Raw genomic sequence first — 20,680 nt, forward strand, 5'->3', positions numbered from 1 at the left:
TTTTACCCGAATGTTGACTTTTAGTCGAAGGATTAATCAAAAAATTAACTCAAAAGTCAACTATTTGACTTTTGAGGTTTTTGATAAAAATGAGTTGAAAATCACTCAACAATGACGAGACAAAAGAAAGAAATGAAATATGACATTTTTGTTCAAAAAAGGGCTCCGTTGAAATTGAAAACCCTAATATTGAGTTTTCTATCTTTATCGACTCGTCGACTAAAAATCAAGTGTCAACAACTCGTCTTAAAACTACACACCTACTAGGGTCTCCTACTCTGATATCATATTGTGATATCCCTATATTAACTCACTTAAGGTATTGCCCATTTTGACCCGTCCCATTTCAAGCCTCATGATTTTGTCATTTGGCTTATAGGCAGAACTTTCTCAAGAGTTCAACCATCCTGGTAGTGTTCTAGCTTGAACATGCTTAACTTTGGAATTCAAAGCAAAACTTACCGTAATATCAAAAGCCACCTCCATGAGTTAATTTTAATTTTCACATATATATATATATATATATATATCCCAAAATCACTCTTCTCCTATCTAGTGCACAATTTGGTTCATTCTTAGCCCCTTCATCACCAAGAGCATGCTAGGAGTCGCTCCTTATTAAGGTCATTATGCCCCGACAAAAATTTATTGTTATATCATCCATATAAAATTTCAAAATATAATCTAATGAAATAGAATAAATAGAATTGAACTAAATCGAAATACTAAATAGAATATAGAATAATTGGATTAGAATTTATTCTATATTCTAAAAAATAGAAATTCTAATCATTAGAATAGTGATTTTTAATTTAACTACTAATACAAATTATAATAGAATATGTATTTCTAACTAATATTAATAGTTATTAGTTATACATAATAAATAATATTTATCTAAATTAATTAATTTTTTATATAGTTTATAGAATTCTAAATAATAAGAATTATGTTCTATTTTTAAATTAATGAAATGATTTCTTATAGAAAGAAATGATTCATTATATCTATTATAAATTATTAATGTGTATTAAATATACAATACAATTTAATCAATATCCAATTTCGATTTTCTTTTTTTTTAGTTATCTTATAGAAGGTCCACTCTACTCTAAGGAAAGGATAAGAAGAAAAATAAAAGATATAATAAAGATACATGCATTCCAAACCATAATGAATGAGTGTGGCATCCCAGAAATTCAAAGCCAAGCCATAAGGTGTGTTAAAGCCTTTGATTAGGTGATAGAATTTCCATGGCTTATGTTTTAGCCATTAGTCTTTTAATTTGATGATTTGTGCTTGTGACTGTGGAAATTTAAATTTGATAGATTAATAATTTATGCTTGGCCATGGGCCTTATAAATTAAATCTTAATGAACAAAATGTCCCAAGACTTTGGCCAAGATAAAATTTGAATTTGGAAATAATTATAGAAAGGAATTCCAAAAAAAAAGGGAAAAAGAGGGTTATTTTCGAATGGGCCTTAAACCCATTTGGCCTAAGCTTGATGGGCCAAGCTAGTCGGCCCAAGAAGGGAATTCGACCAGCCCATTAGAGCCCACAAGGAGGCTGTCGACCAGCCCAAGGAGGAGTGGCCGGATGGCCCAAGCCCAACTCCAAGGCCCATCTTGCATGGATCAAGACAAGTGGCAAGGAGAAGGCCATGCATTGGCCATTGGTTGAGGCAAATCAATCATTACTAATGATGAGCTTAGGGGAAATAAAAGGGGAGAAGAGAGAGAAGGTGGCCGGTTTTGCTTGATTCGGCCGAGAAAGAGGGAGAGAGAGAGAGAGAAATCGCGAGAGAGAGGGAGAGACCGAGAGGGAGAGGAGGCGGAGCCGAGGAGGAGCCGCCGTGTCCCGCCGTCCGTTCGCCGTATATGCCGCCGTACGCCGTCGTTTGTTCATCCTAGAGGCAAGTGGAGTCCTCTAACTTCTCTTGCATGTGTGTATATGGTTTGCATGTTCGATTTTGGGTGTTATTTGTGAGAAAAACCGAGGTAAGGTTGGTTGTTCTCAAGCCGTGTGACTGTTCTTGCTCGGATTGTGGGAGTCAGTAACTTGTTTGAGTTTGCATGTGTGTTTGGAGTCCGACTTCGGCTTCGATGTCTTCATGGAAGTTGTAGCTAACGTCTTGCACTATACCATACTGAAATTTCGTGGAAAATGATGGAGATATGAGGGGTAAAAGTCCTATTCTACGGAGACCCCAGATCTGTGAAGTTTTCACTTACCTCTTGTTAGATTCTTGTTTGCATGTCGATTTCTGTTGAAGATTTGACTACAATGTCTTCATTAAAGTTTTAGGTAACACCTTAAACTACAACATACTCAAATTTTAAGAGAAATGAACAAGTATAGCTTAGTAAATCGGCTAGATCTTGGAGACAATGATTCTGGTGATGTGTTCCGAGACACCCGAGACTTCATGGACTTAAATGGTGACCATAATTTGGTTATTTGACCTAGATATCTTCATGAAACTTGTAAAGAACACCTTGATACATAACATATCCAAATTTCATAGGAAACGAAAGAGAATAGATGGGTGAAATCTAAATATTTCGGAGATGTGTATTCTGGACGATGCGGTAGTGGTTCCAGAAGCTTCGTGAGGTCGTGTAAAATAATCTAAAAATAATCTGGCTTGGAGTTCTTCATGAAAGTTGCACGAAAATGTCTTGGCTATCACCCTGTAAAATTGCGTAATTTTTGAAGGCCGTATGAGTATTTTAATCGAATTTATTTGGAAACTGTGGATTCTGGTTATTATCCGAATATCATGTGCTATTTTGTGGAAGTTGTGAAATTCAATTTGGCCATGAATTTTGCATGAAATTTGTCATCTTATTGGTTTGTTTAATGATTTTTGAATATTATGATTTTGGGAAAATCATAGATATTGAATTTAATATTTATTTATGAAAATAAATAAATATAATAATAAAATTAAATAATAATAATAATAATAATAAAATAATAATAAAATAAAAAAGGGATTATTTTATTGGCCATAAATTCCATTGAATTTATTAGTAAATAATTATGCATTGTTGCATGTATGATAAGACATTGGTGTATGTATGACCATGAATTGTGATGCATGTGTGAATCATATGCCATGTTAAATGAGATCAAAAGAATGATAAATGTGGATAATGATAAGTGAGTAAGTGGTTGTGGTGGAGGATGAGGCTAGAATGTACAGAGATGCATTGCCGGAATTCCCGGGAGATTCGGGATGCCCGGAATGTGGGGGCCGGAAGCCTTGTCGGAGGTCTTTGCCCGAAAGGAATGCCTCGCGATGCCAGGATTGGGGTGCGAGATGCCTGGCTAGAAGGGTAAAGGCCGGAAGCCCTGTCGGAGGTTTCTGCCCGAAGGGAATGCCTCGTGATGCTAGTTGAGATGCGAGATGCCCGGAATGTGGGGGGCCGAAAGCCCGGTGGCCATGGGATGGCTGGAATGCTGGGAACCCTGTCAGAGGTCTTTGCCCGAAGGGATGATGAAATTGATGATTGAGAAATGGGTGATGTGGTGATCAAAATTTAAAGATAAAGATAAAAAAATTAAATCATGACATGAAATGTATGTGATGCGATATGATGATCACCCATGATATTATATGCATGATGATATGCATGATAATGATGATGATGATGATATGTGATGCGATATGATGATCACCCATGATATTATATATGTGATGATGATATGTGATGATGATCACCCATGATATTATATGCATGATGATATGCATGATAATAATGATGATGATGATATGTGATGTGATATGATGATCACCCATGATACTATATGCATGATGATATGCATGATAATAATGATGATGATGATATGTGATGTGATATGATGATCACCCATGATATTATATGCATGATGATATGCATGATGATGATGATGATGATATGTGATGTGATATGATGATCTTCCATGATATGATATGCATGATGATATGCATGGTGATGATAATGATGATGATGACATGTATGATGATGATATACATGAATGTGTTATGAATTGGTATGATGATGCATGATAATATGAGCATGGCTGTAAGGTAAGTAATGCCTACAACGTATGATGATATGCATGGTGCATTGAGTTGTTATTGGATTTCCCTATCTGCTGAGTGGTTGTACTCACCCCTTTTGGGGAATAACATTTCAGATTAGCAGTATGCCGCTTCCTGCCGTCTCGCGGGGGTGTTTATGGTCTACCATCCGATGTAGAGGTCGAGTGTCTTTGAGATAGATTGTCCCTCTGTTCCTGGACTGACTTTTATTCGAGTACGCTGTCTAGTGATGTACGACATAGGCCTGGCTGGGGTCTCTGTCATTCAGGAGTTCATTTCTGTGCACGTTCGTCGGGATGGAGCTATGCGAGGGATGTTGCCACCACCACCGCCTGATGCACCGGGTTGGGTGTGAGACCCACGCGCCATGAGTAGGAGCTGGATCTTTTTGATGTAGATAGTCGACACTTTCGATGGGGGTTTGTGCTCGTATGATGTTGAGGGTCGAGGGTTTCTTTTTGAGATTTTAGGCAAGATATGGCAGAGTCCTAGCTTTTCTTGTTTTGTATCGACCCGAGAAAAAGGAAGTCCCATCCTAAAAGAATATGTAAATAATGTGTCGATGTTTGTTTATAAAATCCTGATGTTTAGCTGGTGTGTATTGGTATCATGGATTGGTAGGGGGATAGATGGTGATGTTTAATTTGCTTCCGCTATGAGTCGCGCTGGGACCGCTTTAAAAAAAAAAAATTTGCCTGTGATTAACGACACTTGTTCTAAGTACTTCAATAGGAAAAGGTAATAAAGTGTAACATCAGAGCTTGTGGCGATCGCCGAAGGGTTCGGGGTGCTACAATGAGGCATTCCTCTATTGTCATTCAAAAAAAAAAAAACAAAAACAAAAACAAAAAAAGTCGACCCTTCAAGTATTCCAAATTGAACAAGAAAAATGAGAGTAAAAGAGGCATAGATATGTTATACGATATAGATCATATCCATCTATATTGAATTGTGGATACATAAATAATAGAATTATTTCTAATTGGATCAAATGGAGGTCTCTGATAGAGATTAAAGAAGATAGGCAAGAAATTTAAACAACAAGAAATGCTTTTTTCTCTAGTTTATATAAAAAAGAAAAAATCGATGTCTAATTCAAATAAATGCAGGATTTCAGCATAAATAAAAGGGGGATAGCAAAATTGGTAGACGCTACAGACTTAATTGGATTGAGCCTTGGTATGGAAACCTACTAAGTGACAACTTTCAAATTTAGAGAAACCATGGAATTAAGATGGACAATCCTAAGCCAAATCCTGTTTTACGAGAACCAACAAAACAATAAGGGTTCATAAAGTGAGAATAAAAGAAGGATAGGATAGGTGCAGAGACTCAATGGGAGCTGTTCTAACAAATGAAGTTGACCACGTTGCATTGGGAAAGGAATCTTTTTATCAAAGCTTGAGAAAGGGAAAGGATAAACTTATGTATATATGTATACGTACTAAATACTATCTCAAATGATTAATGAATCAACTCTAAGTTGAAGAAAGAATCGAATATTCATTGATTAAATCATTTACTACATGGTTTGACAAATCTTTTGAAGAATTGATTAATCGGGCGAAAAATATAGATAGAGTCACATTCTACATGTTAATACCAACAACAATGAAATTTAGAGCAAGAGGAAAATCCATCGACTTTAAAAATTGTGAAAGTTCAAGTCCCTCTATCCCCCAAAAAGGACCATTTGACTCCTTAACTTAACGATTTATCCTATTCTTTGAAAAAAAAAATTATGGAGTTTGGATAAGACCTTTTCTACCCCCTTTCGTCTTTTTAATTGATATAGAACCAAGTCATCTAGTAAAATATTGAGAGTACTTGAATGACTCAAATGTGGTTGTAATTTTCATTGTGTTGCCGGTTCTCTAGTCGAATTATGTGTTGTTCTCCCTATAGATGTAAGTCATGCTAACCGAACCATGTAAATATAATGTCCAAATTATTTTCTTACTTGGTTTATTTTATTATTTGATCACTTGCTTTCTGCAAAATCAAGAAAGCAAGATGGCCTGCTTTCTTAATGCACTCCAATGTTGTTTTATTTCTCAATTTTCTGCCAAAAAAAAAGTAAATGAAAAGGTCAAATTGAAGCCAGAACTTGCAAGGGATTAGGTGCGGCGAGCAGGTATCCGTAATAGTACATGAAATGAGGAAAATTTCCAGGTGGGATAATAATAAAAAAAAATAATGCTTAAAAAAGATCTTCATATGACACAAGCATTGTTGGATGAATGTCTATGAAATAAATTCACCTTTGTAACGAGAGATTTTATCTTGCGGAAGAAGGTGCAAAAAGTGAGTTTCACAACTCAAGTTCAAGAAACCAAAAAGAAGGACGTGAAAGCAACCAAACCAAAATACTTATGCCGATTGGATTACAACATACCGATTGTTGCTCTCAAATTTGAAAAAGCACACCATAAGCCGCATGACTTTTGTATGGCACTCATTTAAATACCATAATTTTTTTATCACTTAAATGTCAAATAACTTTTTTAATTGATAATTTGAGTGCGATAAAGTTTTAAAAATATTTACCATAAGTGCTATGCCATGTTGGATTTTCAGCACTTGGGTGAAAGTTTAAAAAAAAAAAAAAATTAACACTCAAGTGATCGATTAAGGATTGTGATATTCAACTAAATTTGTATTTTTAAAGTTATGATATTTAATTGATAAAAAAAATTAAAACACTCAAATGTTTATGTTTGAACCCCGTGATAGTTGTGGACCTTGTGGTATTTTTATCCACTCCGAACGCATTCCTCGTTGGATTTTCCTGGCTGGGTAAAGGACAGTCCTTTCCTGGAAGTTCTGTCTCAACAGTCATTGCGCACGGAGGAAACCCACCCCTCCTGCTGCGTACACGCTGCCGTCTAACGCGTGCTATGCCGCCTTTGTCCCCGCTGTCCTGCCATCTTCGTTAGCACGTGTATTTACCCCGAATGTCCATTTTTTTTTTTTCTTTTTAAAACAGAGAAAGTTCCATTTACCGTCAATTTCTCAAACATACGGATAAATGCACGCTTTTTTTAAGGAACCAATTTAATATCACAACATTTTTGCTGGATACGACCTAGGTCATTGCCTAATTCCCTTCAGTTCAAATTATGTTACCAACTTTTTTATATAATAATAAATAAATAAAAAACACCAACTTTTACTCAAGTCTCAAATTTATCCTTGACCTTTTGTTCAAAGTCACTAGTGATCATTTAATATGGCATTCTCACATCAGCAATAGATCCACTTCAACAAATGGGGATTTAAAAGTTATTACTACCAGCATGTTCCTGGTCCAAGAAAAAAGGATTTTGTCTAGAAAATGCATATTAGTCTCTCTTTCTCTCTCTTCAGCCCCTCAATCCTGATCAGCGTGCATCCCCTTACCTCCAACACCTTAGATCTGGTCCGACTCCACCCGTGACAATCTTCTAGCCAACTCCGCCACTGAGCTACCTCCGCCACCGGAGCCCCCTCTCTCCTGTGACCATGTCTTCACGGCAGACAGTGACAATAAACAATCATCTGCCGCCACTATTCATCTATCTCTCTCTATATTTCTTTTATATAGTAAAGCAAATTCATAACATAATTCCGACGTTGAACACTAAGGTTAGAGTATATTGCAGCAACAGAAGCAATCAAGGAAGCGATGTGAGAGGTTTGCTTAGCAAGATTGCAACCAAATAGAATTGTTATTAATTGTGATAATCAAGTGCATGTGTCTAACTTAAAACAAATTCATCAAGGTGCAAACCATACAAATTGACGATATTTGTAATCTTTTTAACAAATTATTCTGCTAATTGTCATAGTAGTCATCAGAGAAATTTTTGCGACCCAACTATTTTGTGTGTCCAGCTTTGTAAATAGAGGCCAGAATTTTCTTCAAACATTTATTGTAGACGAAAGGTCTCTCCAAAGCAACAATATGGCCTGCTTTCTCAATGCATACCAGTGTTGCATTATCTCCCAAATTTCTGTCCAAAAGAACATAACCGAACGAGTCAAATTTCTGCTGAAAATAATTGAATGGAAACCCAGTGGAGCAAACAACATCTTTTAAGTATGTCTATTTACAATAATAGATATCAGGTCGGAAAGAGAGAGAGAGAGAGAGAGAGAGAGAGAGAGGGAGACCTATTTAACAGGAAATTATCAGGGAAACAAGTACCAATAAGATAAATAAATCGTTACAAGTGTATCAATACTTCCCAAATAGCTTCATGCAATTTCGCATAGAACATATAATAGCTTTATTAGGTCTGCAAACCGTGCAAAAGAAAATTTACATTGTGATTGTCGTAAATTGATTTTATATATCAAAATTCATTTCTTAAAATTCTGATGCAAACATATGCAATCTAACGAGTTGTCTTAATTGCAAACTAGAATTGGACAAAACAAAATTTTCGGTTAAAGTTTATGCCAAGACATGGCTTCTATTCTTCACTATGGAAGATAATCAAGCAAAAGGAAGCAGCAAAGACATGCTGATATAACAATATGGTTTCGGCATTAAAACTTTAGTATTAATAAATAAATAAATATAAATTGATTGACGAACTATTAAATGGAAATCTGTAAACATACTCTTTCAGTGATTTGGCTACTTCAGCAGGGAAGATCCTGTCATTCTCGCCCCAAACCAGATGCACCTTCTGCGAAAAGATCCCATCAATCATCAGCCAATTTCCACAACATTCTACAAATATGACTAGAAGGAAGGTAGTTCGAGAAAGTCTTGCGTGCGTACACCCGAATAATCTGAGTCCATTTCGTATCAACCATATGTAGCAATGGGGCTATTGCATTAATTAGTACATTGTTTGATTTAAGTAATATAGTATCTATTATACTATTTGTTGTATGAATCACATATAAAATAAGGGGTAAATATTTTTTTTTTTTCATTTATTATGACTCCAATTTAATTGTTTAATATGTCCAATTAAAAGAATATTCTGTATTACATAGTTAAAAATGTGATTGAAATAACAATTATAATATTTTGAGCATTGATTAATATAATCAGTAATGATTATTCATTATATTATGATAATAAACTATTTGATTATAGAAATTTAGATAACTGCACCTGATAGGAGGCAACTAATATGATGCTAGTTATTGTTATAAATTTTAATATAAACCAATGTTTGTGTCATAGATAACATAATTATTATAACATCCATTGTTTACTGATTATATCTAGTATTTTATTTATTAACGACATAACATATGATTATGTCAAAAAAATATAATTAATGTTATTACTATATATAAATAATTCAACAAATTTATTCATAATTTGGAATAATAATCTAACATAGATAGAGTGAGTGCAAGAGAAATACGTGGATATTTAATGTAGTTTTGGCTGTACTACGAATTATGCTATAACAAATATTGCTGCATACAAAAACTGTAATGGGCATTCAACATGTAATATAATAGACACTATTACAACCAAACAATGTTCTACGTATTGATTCCATGCGGCGCCACAGGATCTAATGGCTGGCATAGCATTAAGTGGATTCACATGCGCTTCACATGCACCGAGTGCATGTTACAATTCTGCGTGTAGTCATTTACTTAGGTTCTAACCCTTATTTTCTTTTACTTTTTCCATTTTTGTCCCAAACTCTGTACAGGTTCTTACTAGAATATGTAAGTTTTTGCATCACATAAGTTTTGGCCACTAATCCTTTCACTTGAATCTAGTTATAGATCTATTCTTGAAGGACAAGCTTGTGATGATCTCTACCATTATAGATATGCTCTTGAAGGATAAGCTTGTGATGATCTTTTCCAATCATGCTCAGTTGAAACACCTTGATTTTTGGTTTTTTGTTTATCTTGGAGATCTATGGGTTTGTTTTGTTACTGTGACTTTTGAGATTCCCTTTCATGCATCAATTTTGTAATGAATGAAAATTTCTTTTTGACCAAAAAAGAAAAATAAAAAGAAGAGATTATTAGGTTTGACCAAATAAAATAAAATACATTACCAAGTAAACGAAGACCGTTAGTACAATAAGTGATGTGAGAGAACTTGAATGAGCATTTATCAGCTAGATAGTGTTCGAACATTAGTTAAGAAATGGCAAAAGAGCTGTGCAAGTGCCAAAACTTGACACGAGAGAACACTTAAGTGTCAAAAGAACATTCAAATGTCAAAAGTTACAAAAGTTACACTTAAATGTCACTTAAAAAAAAAATGGGATACCCAAGTGCCAAATCCAGCGATCTTGGCCATAAATCCTACATGGCAATTTTTTAATAAGATAACTCACTATACGACTTGTCGAAGAGATAAGTCAGCAATGAAGAGTCAAAACGACATCGTTTTGGCTCTTTTTTGAATTTTAATATAAAAATAATTTAGTTTAATTTAAAAATAAATCATTAAAAAGAGAGGAAGAATATAAAGATTACAAAGGCGAGGGATCAACCCTTGCCACCGCCTTCCACGGTCACTAGGAAGGGCCAGCGAGGATGGGGGAAAGGTCAGTGTACCCTGCCCAGGGGCGGGAAAGAGGGGATGGGTGGGGGTTGGCGTGGACCTAGGGGCTTTTATTTTTTATCAGAAAAATAAATAAGAGAAACTATAAAGTTGGGTTTGAAACGATGGAAAGAGAGTGAAATAAATGTGGGGTGAGAGTTGGGGTGGACCACGGGGGCTATTTTAATCAGAAAATAAATAGGAAAAAAGCTTTAAAGTGATTTCGGAAAATAAAAGAGTTGAATGTTGAATAATAATAAATTTTGGTCATTGCAAAAGATTATAAATTTATTTAAACAAGTTAATTCTATTTTTTTTTTTTTTTTTAGTCATTAGTTTCATTAATAATTTTTGTTAGAGTTAGAAATATGTCCCCAAAAATAAATAAGCATTAACTATTAATATGTTTTTGAATTTCCTATGAATAGATCTATTACTATTATAAGTGTAAGTTCATTGTTTGCTTTTTTATTATTTAATTATGAATTTGAATCAAATTAATTAAAAATAAAAATATTCATTTAATATATAACGTATGAGAATGTGTCGGAATTCTCTATTTTTTAAGAATGATGTGTCGACGTGTTATGTCGTGTCGTCTTACGTGTCGCGTGTCCGTGTCGAGTGCTACATAACTTGCAAGCCGTCACCGCTGGTTGGCCGGGGTTGCTAGCCCTTAGCCGGGGCTCGGTACCCGAGCTAACCCTTCCCCACCGCCCGAACCCTTCCCAACGACGGTGGGGAGGCAGCAATGAGGGCTAAGCCCTCGCCTTCTGCAATGTTAACCTTCTTCCTTTAAAAAAATTAATTTATTTGTATATTTAATTTAATTTGATTTATATTAAAATTCAAATCCGAGGCAAAACAACTTCGTTTTGCACTTATCTCGCTAAAAAAACGTCACGTTACTATTTTGGTCGGATTTTCTCACTGTTGGCACTTAACTAATCCATTTTGCTCCGATTTTGACACTTAAATGCTCCCATGTGCTAAGTTTTGGTACTCCAAGGGTCCGAGTCTCACTAAGAAATATAGCAACTTTATATCAACGTAAAGATACCTTGCATTTCCAATAGGGCATACTAAATTGAACATGAGGGGATGGGTGGGGGTTGGCGTGGACCTAGGGGCTTTTATTTTTTATCAGAAAAATAAATAAGAGAAACTATAAAGTGGGGGAAAGAAACGATGGAAACAGAGTGAAATAAATGTGGGGTGAGAGTTGGGGTGGACCACGGGGCTATTTTAATCAGAAAATAAATAGGAAAAAAGCTTTAAAGTGATTTCGGAAAATAAAAGAGTTGAATGTTGAATAATAATAAATTTTGGTCATTGCAAAAGATTATAAATTTATTTAAACAAGTTAATTCTATTTTTTTTTTTTAGTCATTAGTTTCATTAATAATTTTTGTTAGAGTTAGAAATATGTCCCCAAAAATAAATAAGCATTAACTATTAATATGTTTTTCGAATTTCCTATGAATAGATCTATTACTATTATAAGTGTAAGTTCATTGTTTGCTTTTTTTATTATTTAATTATGAATTTGAATCAAATTAATGCAAAAACGGCGTCACTTTGGGTTGACGTGGTAAAAAAATAATATAAAAAATAAATTAATTAAATTTAAAATTAGAGTTAGTTAAAATATTAAAAAATAATAATTTTAAAATTAAATTTAGTTAAAATATTAAAAAAATAATAATTTAAAATTTAAAAATTTAAAAAAATAATAATTTTAAAATTAGATTTAGTTAAAAAATTTTAAAAATAATAATTTTAAAATTAAATTTAGTTAAAATTTTAAAAAATAATAATTTAAAATTTTAAAAATTAAAAAAATTAAAAAATAATAATTTTAAAATTAGATTTACTTAAAATATTAAAAAATAATAATTTTAAAATTAAATTTAGTTAAAATATCAAAAAATAATAATTTAAAATTTAAAAAATTTAAAAAAAAGGGGGCGGTGGCTTAGGCTCCTCAGCCACCGCCCCCTTTTTATTAATTTATTAATTTTTTAATTTTTAATATTAAAATTATTATTTTTAATATTTTAACTAAACTTAATTTTAAAATTATTATTTTTTAATATTTTAACTAAACTTAATTTTAAATTTATTATTTTTTAATATTTTAACTAAATTTAATTTTAAATTTATTGTTTTTTAATATTTTAACTAAATCTAATTTTAAATTTATTTTATTTTATTTTATTTTATTTTTTTATCACATGAGCCCAAAACGACGCCGTTTTTGCATTATTTGGCCATGTCAGCATGCAAAACGGCGTTGTTTTGGGCTCGGTTTGCCAGAAAAATGCCACGTCGGCATTTTGGCCAGATTGGCACTTAAGTGATTTATTTTGCTCCGATTTTGGCACTTAAGTGTACTTTTCGTAACTTTTGGCACTTAAGTGTCCTTTTGTGCCAACTTTTGGCACTCCAAGGGTCCTTGTCCCGCAGGTTACAAACACGTCTTGCATTGTCAGAACAAAACCGATACTAGAGTGACATGCAGATTTACACAATCCAAGTATTATGCCTAGGATCTTAATGTTAGAGAAAATCAACAAAGAAAGAAATAAATAATGGATCTTATCTCATATTGCAGCCACCAAGAAAATTTTTCTCAATTAAGTGCCGGTTTGGTTCGGTACTTCACCCATAAAATGAGTATAAATCAGAATTTTTCAACTTATAATCAGTTTTTTTATTGAAAAACTATATATATATATATATATATATATATATATATATATATATATATAGATATAGATATTTGTAACAAAGGATTCTATGTAGGGTTAAAAAATAAACAACCACCGAAGGAGAAGATTCATTAAACCTGAGAGTACTGCGGGAAAGCGAAATCCTTGTCTGGAATGACCGAAGCCTCCAGCAATTCGGCTCTCTCTTTTCTGCCGTCAAATAAGACCTACCATCCAACGACAAGAAAGGGATAAATGAGGTAAACATCTTATCTTTACAAGGAGAGTCGATTATGATTTTTACACATGTTCATAAATACCACTAGAAAAATCTCTCTCTCTCTCTCTCTCTCGCTCTCTCTCTCTCTCTCTCTCTCTCTCTCTCTCGCTCTTCTGCTTCTAAACGCCCTAGCGCACCATCAATGCACAAATATCTTGATGATGATCATTCACCACGGAGGAGATGACATCTAAATGTCTCTCAAAAACAAAGGAGAAAAGATCTACTTCGTTTTGTTCTGCCCCAACCACACCATCAATGCTGGCCGTGGCACTTTCCGACCACCACGACTACTAGAGACATCCAGCGACGTTACAATCAGCGTCACCCCCATTCCAGCAATAAGCTTGATGCAGCATCTCTTTCTCTCTCTCCCTCTCGACGGTCAATGTGTTAAGGATGAGGAATTTAAGCATATGATCAAAACCTACACGATTGTTTGTTAGAATTTTAGCTCCATTTATTTCGTGGAAAATTGATGATTTGAAAAATATTTTTCTAAAAATAATTACTTGCATCACTTATAAAAATGAACAAACGAACGAGAAATATTATCATTATCCATGAAAATATTTAGATATAAGTATATATGATTTTTCTAAAAGAGCTACACAAAACAGTTGAAGATCCTGCATTTAATTGTTTTTTTTTGGGGGGGGAGCGGGGGCTGAGATTTTTTCTTTCTGTTATATGTTTTACATATCTTATGCGGGTAAACGCAAATCACTTATTTTGGGAGGAAAAAATTATTCTTGAAAGAAAATATCAAATACATATCTCAATTTTCACTTAGTAATTACCTGCTCATTTTAACATCATGCTTAAACTTTGAGGGGTTTGGCTTTTAATTGGTTTTAATTATTTTGGATGGGTGTGAGAATACAGGATTTTATGAAGAGTATTTTTGTAAAAAAAATGGTATGTCGTAGATAAAGACACAATAATAATTGATGTGGAGACGCAGATACGTTTACAAAGGTAAAAACTCATGTAGCATTTACTATTTTCAAATAAGATGTAAATAATCATAGGTTCTACTAATCGTCATCGCTAAAACACTGGCTTCCCTTATGCGAATGTTATCAACAACAGCACGTGATGCACGCGTCCATGTGCATCCGCACACACATGCACGCACTCACGCATAGAGGATTAGGCTTTTTTTTTATTGGGTGATATTAGATGCACGGATTGTGTAACCAAATTTCCACATATTCTACGATCATCACTGTAGACGTAATTAGTTATTTAGTTGCTAAAACACACACACAAAGAATTTGGATTTTGCTTATTGGGAAATATTAGGTACACAAATTGTATAAGAGATTCTTAACATATCAGTTTGTGCATTTTCATACTTAATAATATTGATATATCATTTATACTAAACAATGAACATGATAGAATATGAACATATTTGACTATATTACTATAATTCACAAAACAATGAATAACATCTAGTAGAATATTTAGATTTAATATCATATCTTATTTAGTTTTATTTTGACTAGTCAACAACGACTCATTTTGGCCTCGCCCATGGGGCCTATCATGTTGGCAAGATGCTACCATGTCCATGTGCAAAAGATCTCTCTATCTCCCAAAATGATCACAACAAACGATGTGGCGTCTCTAACCTCTGAGGTCATGAACCAAGCCCTCTGCTTTTGTCGTGCATACATAAGTTATATTTGAAAAGTCTCATGTTGAAGAGTAAATATGGTGTGAAATAATTAATATATCTTAACTGGTTCAAAATTCATTAATTTAAATTTTTAAGTGAAGATAGATTCAACTAAATATATTGACAAGCTTGGACTTAGTCTCTTCCTTGACAATCTCTCTAGATAAAAGTATCGAATTTTGCTGTGCATTTCTAACAACTTCAGCTAAATGGAACGTAGACAATAGAAGGTAGCAGCATCCGTGCTGGCTAGTAGGATGACAATGAATGATGTGGTAGCTCGATAGACACAGGCGAGTGACAGACCACAAGTTATTGAATCATAGATCTTGTATTGATAGTACGTTTGCGATGGATGTAAATTAGAGAGTTGGTAACTACTTGCCATCTTCATTGTTAGTCTATCCCATGAAATTTTTTAGCATTCTGTATAAGCATGTCCAACTCTTATGTGCAAGTGGGATTACGAATAACACATGAATTTTGACAAATGAGGGCCCGCATGTCAAAGATAAATTAGGGCAACACCGTATTCTAATACTTTGTTAAAATTGTCCACTCAAAAGCCTAAACTAATAAGTGAAAGTAGATCACACACACACACACATATATATATAGAATATATAAACCTCGTAGATACATAATATGGGATACTTTAACATTCTACTAAAAATAAAATTAGTAGAAAAACTTGTATCACATAATGGATCAATACAATGTGCACATATGAAAAGCACTTAGTCCAATATGACATCAACATGTTAAGACTCGTGAAAATTCTTCCTTCTACCGATATTATGAATAATAAATGTCTTCATCAATTTGAAGCAAAGTCAAGTCCTCATTTAACCACTGGGGGTTCGCCCCAGTGGCCACCCTTCCAACTTGGAAGAAGAAGGTTGGGGGTTCAAATCCCCACCTTCTCATGGGGGATTGAGGTGGGGACGATTTCATTTCAGGAGTGGGTTTTGACTCTCACGCTCTGCAATGAGGCAAGGGCAAAAGTCTGAGAGTGTGTGTTAGAATAGGATTAGAGTAGGACCAACCAAAAAAAAAAAAAAAATCCTCACTTTGTAATAGAGAGATTCTCCAAGTCCTATATATAGTAAAATGTATCTGGATCATTAGATTTGATAAGATTCTTGTGGGGCCAACACTTATTAAATCTAAAGATTCTCAAAATTTAACTCACCGAATATATTATTTAAGATGAATGAATGAAACAAGCGATGGACTGATGAGTAATGTACCTTCCCATAGTCAAGACTAAGGACCACATATTTAAACCTTCCCATAGTTAAGAATAAGGACCACATATTTAAAATAAGTAGAATCAATTTCATTCATAAAAGAAAATTGTCAGTCAAAAATTTATTTGAGAGGCATGTGTACCATAATATTCCAAAATGGTAATGGTACCTATTGAAAAATTCAAATAAATTCACCTTAAGAAAAATATCGTAGTCCAACCCAAGTCCTACATGTACGTGTGCTTTTGTGAATAGCATTTTTCAAATTATGATAAAAAATTTCCTTTGAGAATTTATCAATTGCAAAGTTTCTAAACTAATACTAGAGAAATTTCCAAATAAAGGCTTAAAGAGCTCTTATTTTCTCAAAGTAAAGTCCTCAAATGGATATTATTTCAAATAGAGGCCTAAAGTAGCCATAAAAGTTTCAACTAAGGACTTGACTCGCCGGCCAACTAAGGGCATTTTTGTCCAATATATTTTTTAAAATAAAAAGTGCTGATGGTGGTGGGGAATGGCCGATCAAGGGTTGCCAAAGGTCGCCAAGCCCTAGCTAGTGGCCAATGACCCTTGCCAATTGTAGGCAAGGGCTTGCAGGTCCTCACCCAAATTTGGGCAGGGGTCACAACCCTCACCCAAATTTGGCGAGGGTTATCGGCCCTAGCCTAGAACTGGTCAAGGGCCGCCACTGGCAACCGACCCCTGCTAGTGGCGACCCTCGTCAACCCTTGGCTGACCATCCCCTACCATTGCCAGCCCTTCCTGGCAATAGTGGGACGGCAGCGACGGCAGCGACGAGGGCTAACTTGATTTCCTTCCCTTCCATTTTTTTGAAATTTATTTCTTATCTAATACAAAAAAGAAAAAAAATTGGGGGGGGAATAAAAATGTAAAGGATAAAAATGCTCTTATCAACCGGTGACTTAGGCCATTTTTGAAATAAGATTCATTTCAATTCTTTTGAAAAAATGAGGACACTTCAGACTCTTATTTAAAAAATGAAAGCACTTTAGGCCTTTATTCAGAATTTTTCCTTAATACTATTATCAATCCTCTAATTTGTGTACTTCTTATATAAAGTTTTGAAACTTTTAATACTGATGAATACTCTAATTCCAATGGTTCATGCAATCAAATCCTTTTGTCATGAACACACTTAGTTGTAATGCGGTGGCCATAGGAATTTAAAAAAAATTAATATTATAGAGAAAACAAACAATTATTTGAATAATCACGAGTATTTCTTCATAACTTTGATAAGCTCTTGAGCAAAAAGAAATAGTAACAAATATTATTATAACAATAATTGATCGACTAAATTCGAATATGTGGAAAGAAGGAACATTTGTGACGATGGACGTGACTACAGGACAGGATAGGTGCCAACGACTAAGGCTAGGGTAGACGTAGAGGGTGACGACACATGGTTACTCTCTCTCCTCCAATTTTCTCACTTCTTATCGATTTTCTTCTTTATTACTCTAAATTTTACATTGGTCAAAACATATAAAGCCGAAATTTCAAAATTTTAATTTTCTAGTTATGTTCGTAAATTAAAATTGATTAATTCATCAACAAATTCAAAATGATTAAGGGTATGATGATGAAAAGAATCGATTAGAGTCATCTAATTTAGAGGACTTTGCCGCACAAATTATAGGTTCCGCAATCATTTACTTAAAATAGCATCTTATTGGAAAAGTTAAGAAACGTAATCATTTACTCAATATAATAAAAGCATAACCAAGCAATTAGTCATTAGCACCAAAATTAGAAATATTATATACTTACGCTAAAATTGCATTAAACTATCCAAAACAAAATATTAGACAAATTAAAAACAGTGAAACATTTCACCAATCTTATACCTAGGGTCAACTATAGTTGAAAATGCTTTTGGTGGGAGAGAAATAAAAAGAGATAACATTAAAATTATGCTATAAAATCGAAATCAAAAAGTCAATTTGATTAAATGATCAATAATAGATATCTAGGTGATTCAAATTTAAACATAAATCGACTAAACTATATCGCATTGCCATGATAAATTGATGATTAGCGCAAAATGTTATGTTAAAATCCACTTTATTATGATATTTTTTCCAATATATTAAGTGAAGCCGCACACATTTTGTCAATTTAATATCGTCACTCGTAATGCAATCTTGACATGCTAGCAACGTAAGGCTACAAGTGCAAAGGTTGCTTCGAAAGGCACATTAAAATCAAGACTGCCATGGATATCTAACAAGAAAAGCAAAAATTTGTGTAATCAATTGATATTGTCAACTACCATCCATCAACTCTAGTGCTTGGTCCTACATAAATTTAAGAGAATGCATTTTCGGAGTTAGAAATGAAAACATATAACTATTGAAATTCTCAACCACCTTGGCTCGTCCTATATAGCTTGTGAAAGTCTAAAAGGAAAAACAGAGACAAAGGCTATCGAAATTTCCAAGAAAGCCACGCCTGCAACTTTCCTCGTTTTGTTAAGAGCATTTTTTCGAAAATAACATATATTTATATGTCATCGGATTGTAAAGAACAAAAATTACGTTAAATTGTTCTAAAACAATCAAAATAGGATACTCATGCTAGATATGGATAAAAGATATAATTTGAAAAGTAAAAACGATAAATTCCGATGAGATACATAATAAATTGACAACTCATCAGTGAATTGATAATTTTATTTTGATTTGGTAGTTTCGATTACACATAATTGACAAATGCATTTCATTCACATTATTAACATTATGAAAATTTAAAAGCAGCTATTGGAGAATCAACCGATTATTTAGATAACGGACTAAGAACCTCTAGATAGAGCAAAGGTTTTCGTGCATGATCTTAGAAAAGTTCGCTTTGGGACGTACCTCTAAAGCGTGCTTGAAAACACATTTGGGGAGTCTAGGGAAGTGGAAGCTGCCAATTTCTAGCAACTTCTTCAGTGCACTCGCCGAATCAGGCAACAGAACTTCCGACCATGTCGGAAACCCCAACCTCTCTAAGCACTCTCGGCTCAGCGACTCTGTCACCACCGGGCCAGAGGACGTCGCCACCACCGACTCGACCAGCTCAGGCTGCAACTCGGCCAACCTGAACGCCACCATCGCGCCGTAGCTGAACCCGACCACTGTGCACTGCTGCACTCCCAGCTTTGCCAGCCCCCTTGCCAGGCACTCCGCCTGGAATCCCACAGTCCGGCGGCCATCGCCGGTGGAGGAACCACCGAAGAAGAGGAGGTCCGGCACGTAGACTGCATAGTCCCTCGCAAGAGCGAGGACTTGGAACTGCCACGTCAGGATGCCGTCGCCCACGAAGCCGTGGAGGAAGACGACGGCAGGTTTTTTACCGTTGTTGGCATTCTTCTTGGATCGGGTCGGAGCCCAGATGTTCATGACAGTCCCCGGTTCGACCTCGATCTTTTGAGGTCTCACGCCGGCGAGCTTCATGGTCGCTCGCAACAAGGGTTTGTAAATCTTGAAAGTGTTCACCATTCTCTCACTCTCTCTCTCAGCCTGATTATGCACGGCGTCGTCCATCTTCGCCATGTACGTCCAGTGGTCATATATTTGTTGGGATATGTGAAGCCGACGGTGCAGTCTGACCCCACCCCACATGTTCCCATAACTTGCTTGTCCGGTTTTCCTAGGAATTTGAAATCTCATTCTATTTTCTTGTTAAACCGCACATCCCTATTATCTTTTTATTCTTCTTTTATGCTACGTATCATTGGGGGTTGTCTAGTCCCATTGCCACCGTTGGAGCTCTCCCCATCCGCGACCGTAAGTGAGTGGTGGCAAAGAGCATTAGAAGCTCGTTGGTACTTCGATGTTAGTAGATGCCCTTTCTTTACTGTCCCTCTTCCCAAGGCCTTGTGGTTTAGCAGTCCAGTCCAAAGAGAGAAGAGGAAAGCACAAACTTAGCTTCTCTGAAATGACCCAAATTTTCGGATCTTCTCTATCTCCACATCAAAATGAAGGCTCTCCTCATGAATAGTCATGTGGCCAAGCTCGTCCTTGAACTTGATCAGCACGTTGGACGGAAATGTTAAGAACCAAAAGGATAAAGAAGCTTTGAAGTATTCGAGGAGAATATAATATTCAAAATGCCTTGCGAAGGCTTAATATGGAGTACAC

General features: G+C 34.8%; 1 protein-coding gene across 1 annotated transcript; it reads right to left on the reverse strand.

Annotated features, from left to right (window-relative positions):
* Positions 1 to 7,791: 7,791 nt before the first annotated feature.
* Positions 7,792 to 20,099, reverse strand: LOC104455471 (putative aminoacrylate hydrolase RutD). Its single transcript, XM_039316354.1, has 4 exons — positions 19,415 to 20,099; positions 13,459 to 13,548; positions 8,696 to 8,763; positions 7,792 to 8,082 (listed from the first exon to the last, which is right to left on the reverse strand). Exons 1-4 carry the CDS (start codon positions 20,090 to 20,092, stop codon positions 7,947 to 7,949), a joined length of 972 nt encoding a protein of 323 aa, XP_039172288.1. The 5' UTR covers positions 20,093 to 20,099; the 3' UTR covers positions 7,792 to 7,946.
* Positions 20,100 to 20,680: the final 581 nt, after the last annotated feature.

Source organism: Eucalyptus grandis, chromosome 7, assembly GCF_016545825.1.
Source record: "Eucalyptus grandis isolate ANBG69807.140 chromosome 7, ASM1654582v1, whole genome shotgun sequence".
Lineage (NCBI taxonomy): Eukaryota > Viridiplantae > Streptophyta > Magnoliopsida > Myrtales > Myrtaceae > Eucalyptus > Eucalyptus grandis.

Coding starts and splice junctions, on each gene's coding strand:
- LOC104455471 (XM_039316354.1), bottom strand. CDS start 20,092: ATGGCGAAGATGGACGACGCCGTGCATAATCAGGCTGAGAGAGAGAGT. Junction 13,549..19,414: donor TTTTCAAGCACGCTTTAGAG/GTACGTCCCAAA, acceptor GTTGGATGGTAG/GTCTTATTTGACGGCAGAAA. Junction 8,083..8,695: donor GTAGCCAAATCACTGAAAGA/GTATGTTTACAG, acceptor TCTTTTGGACAG/AAATTTGGGAGATAATGCAA.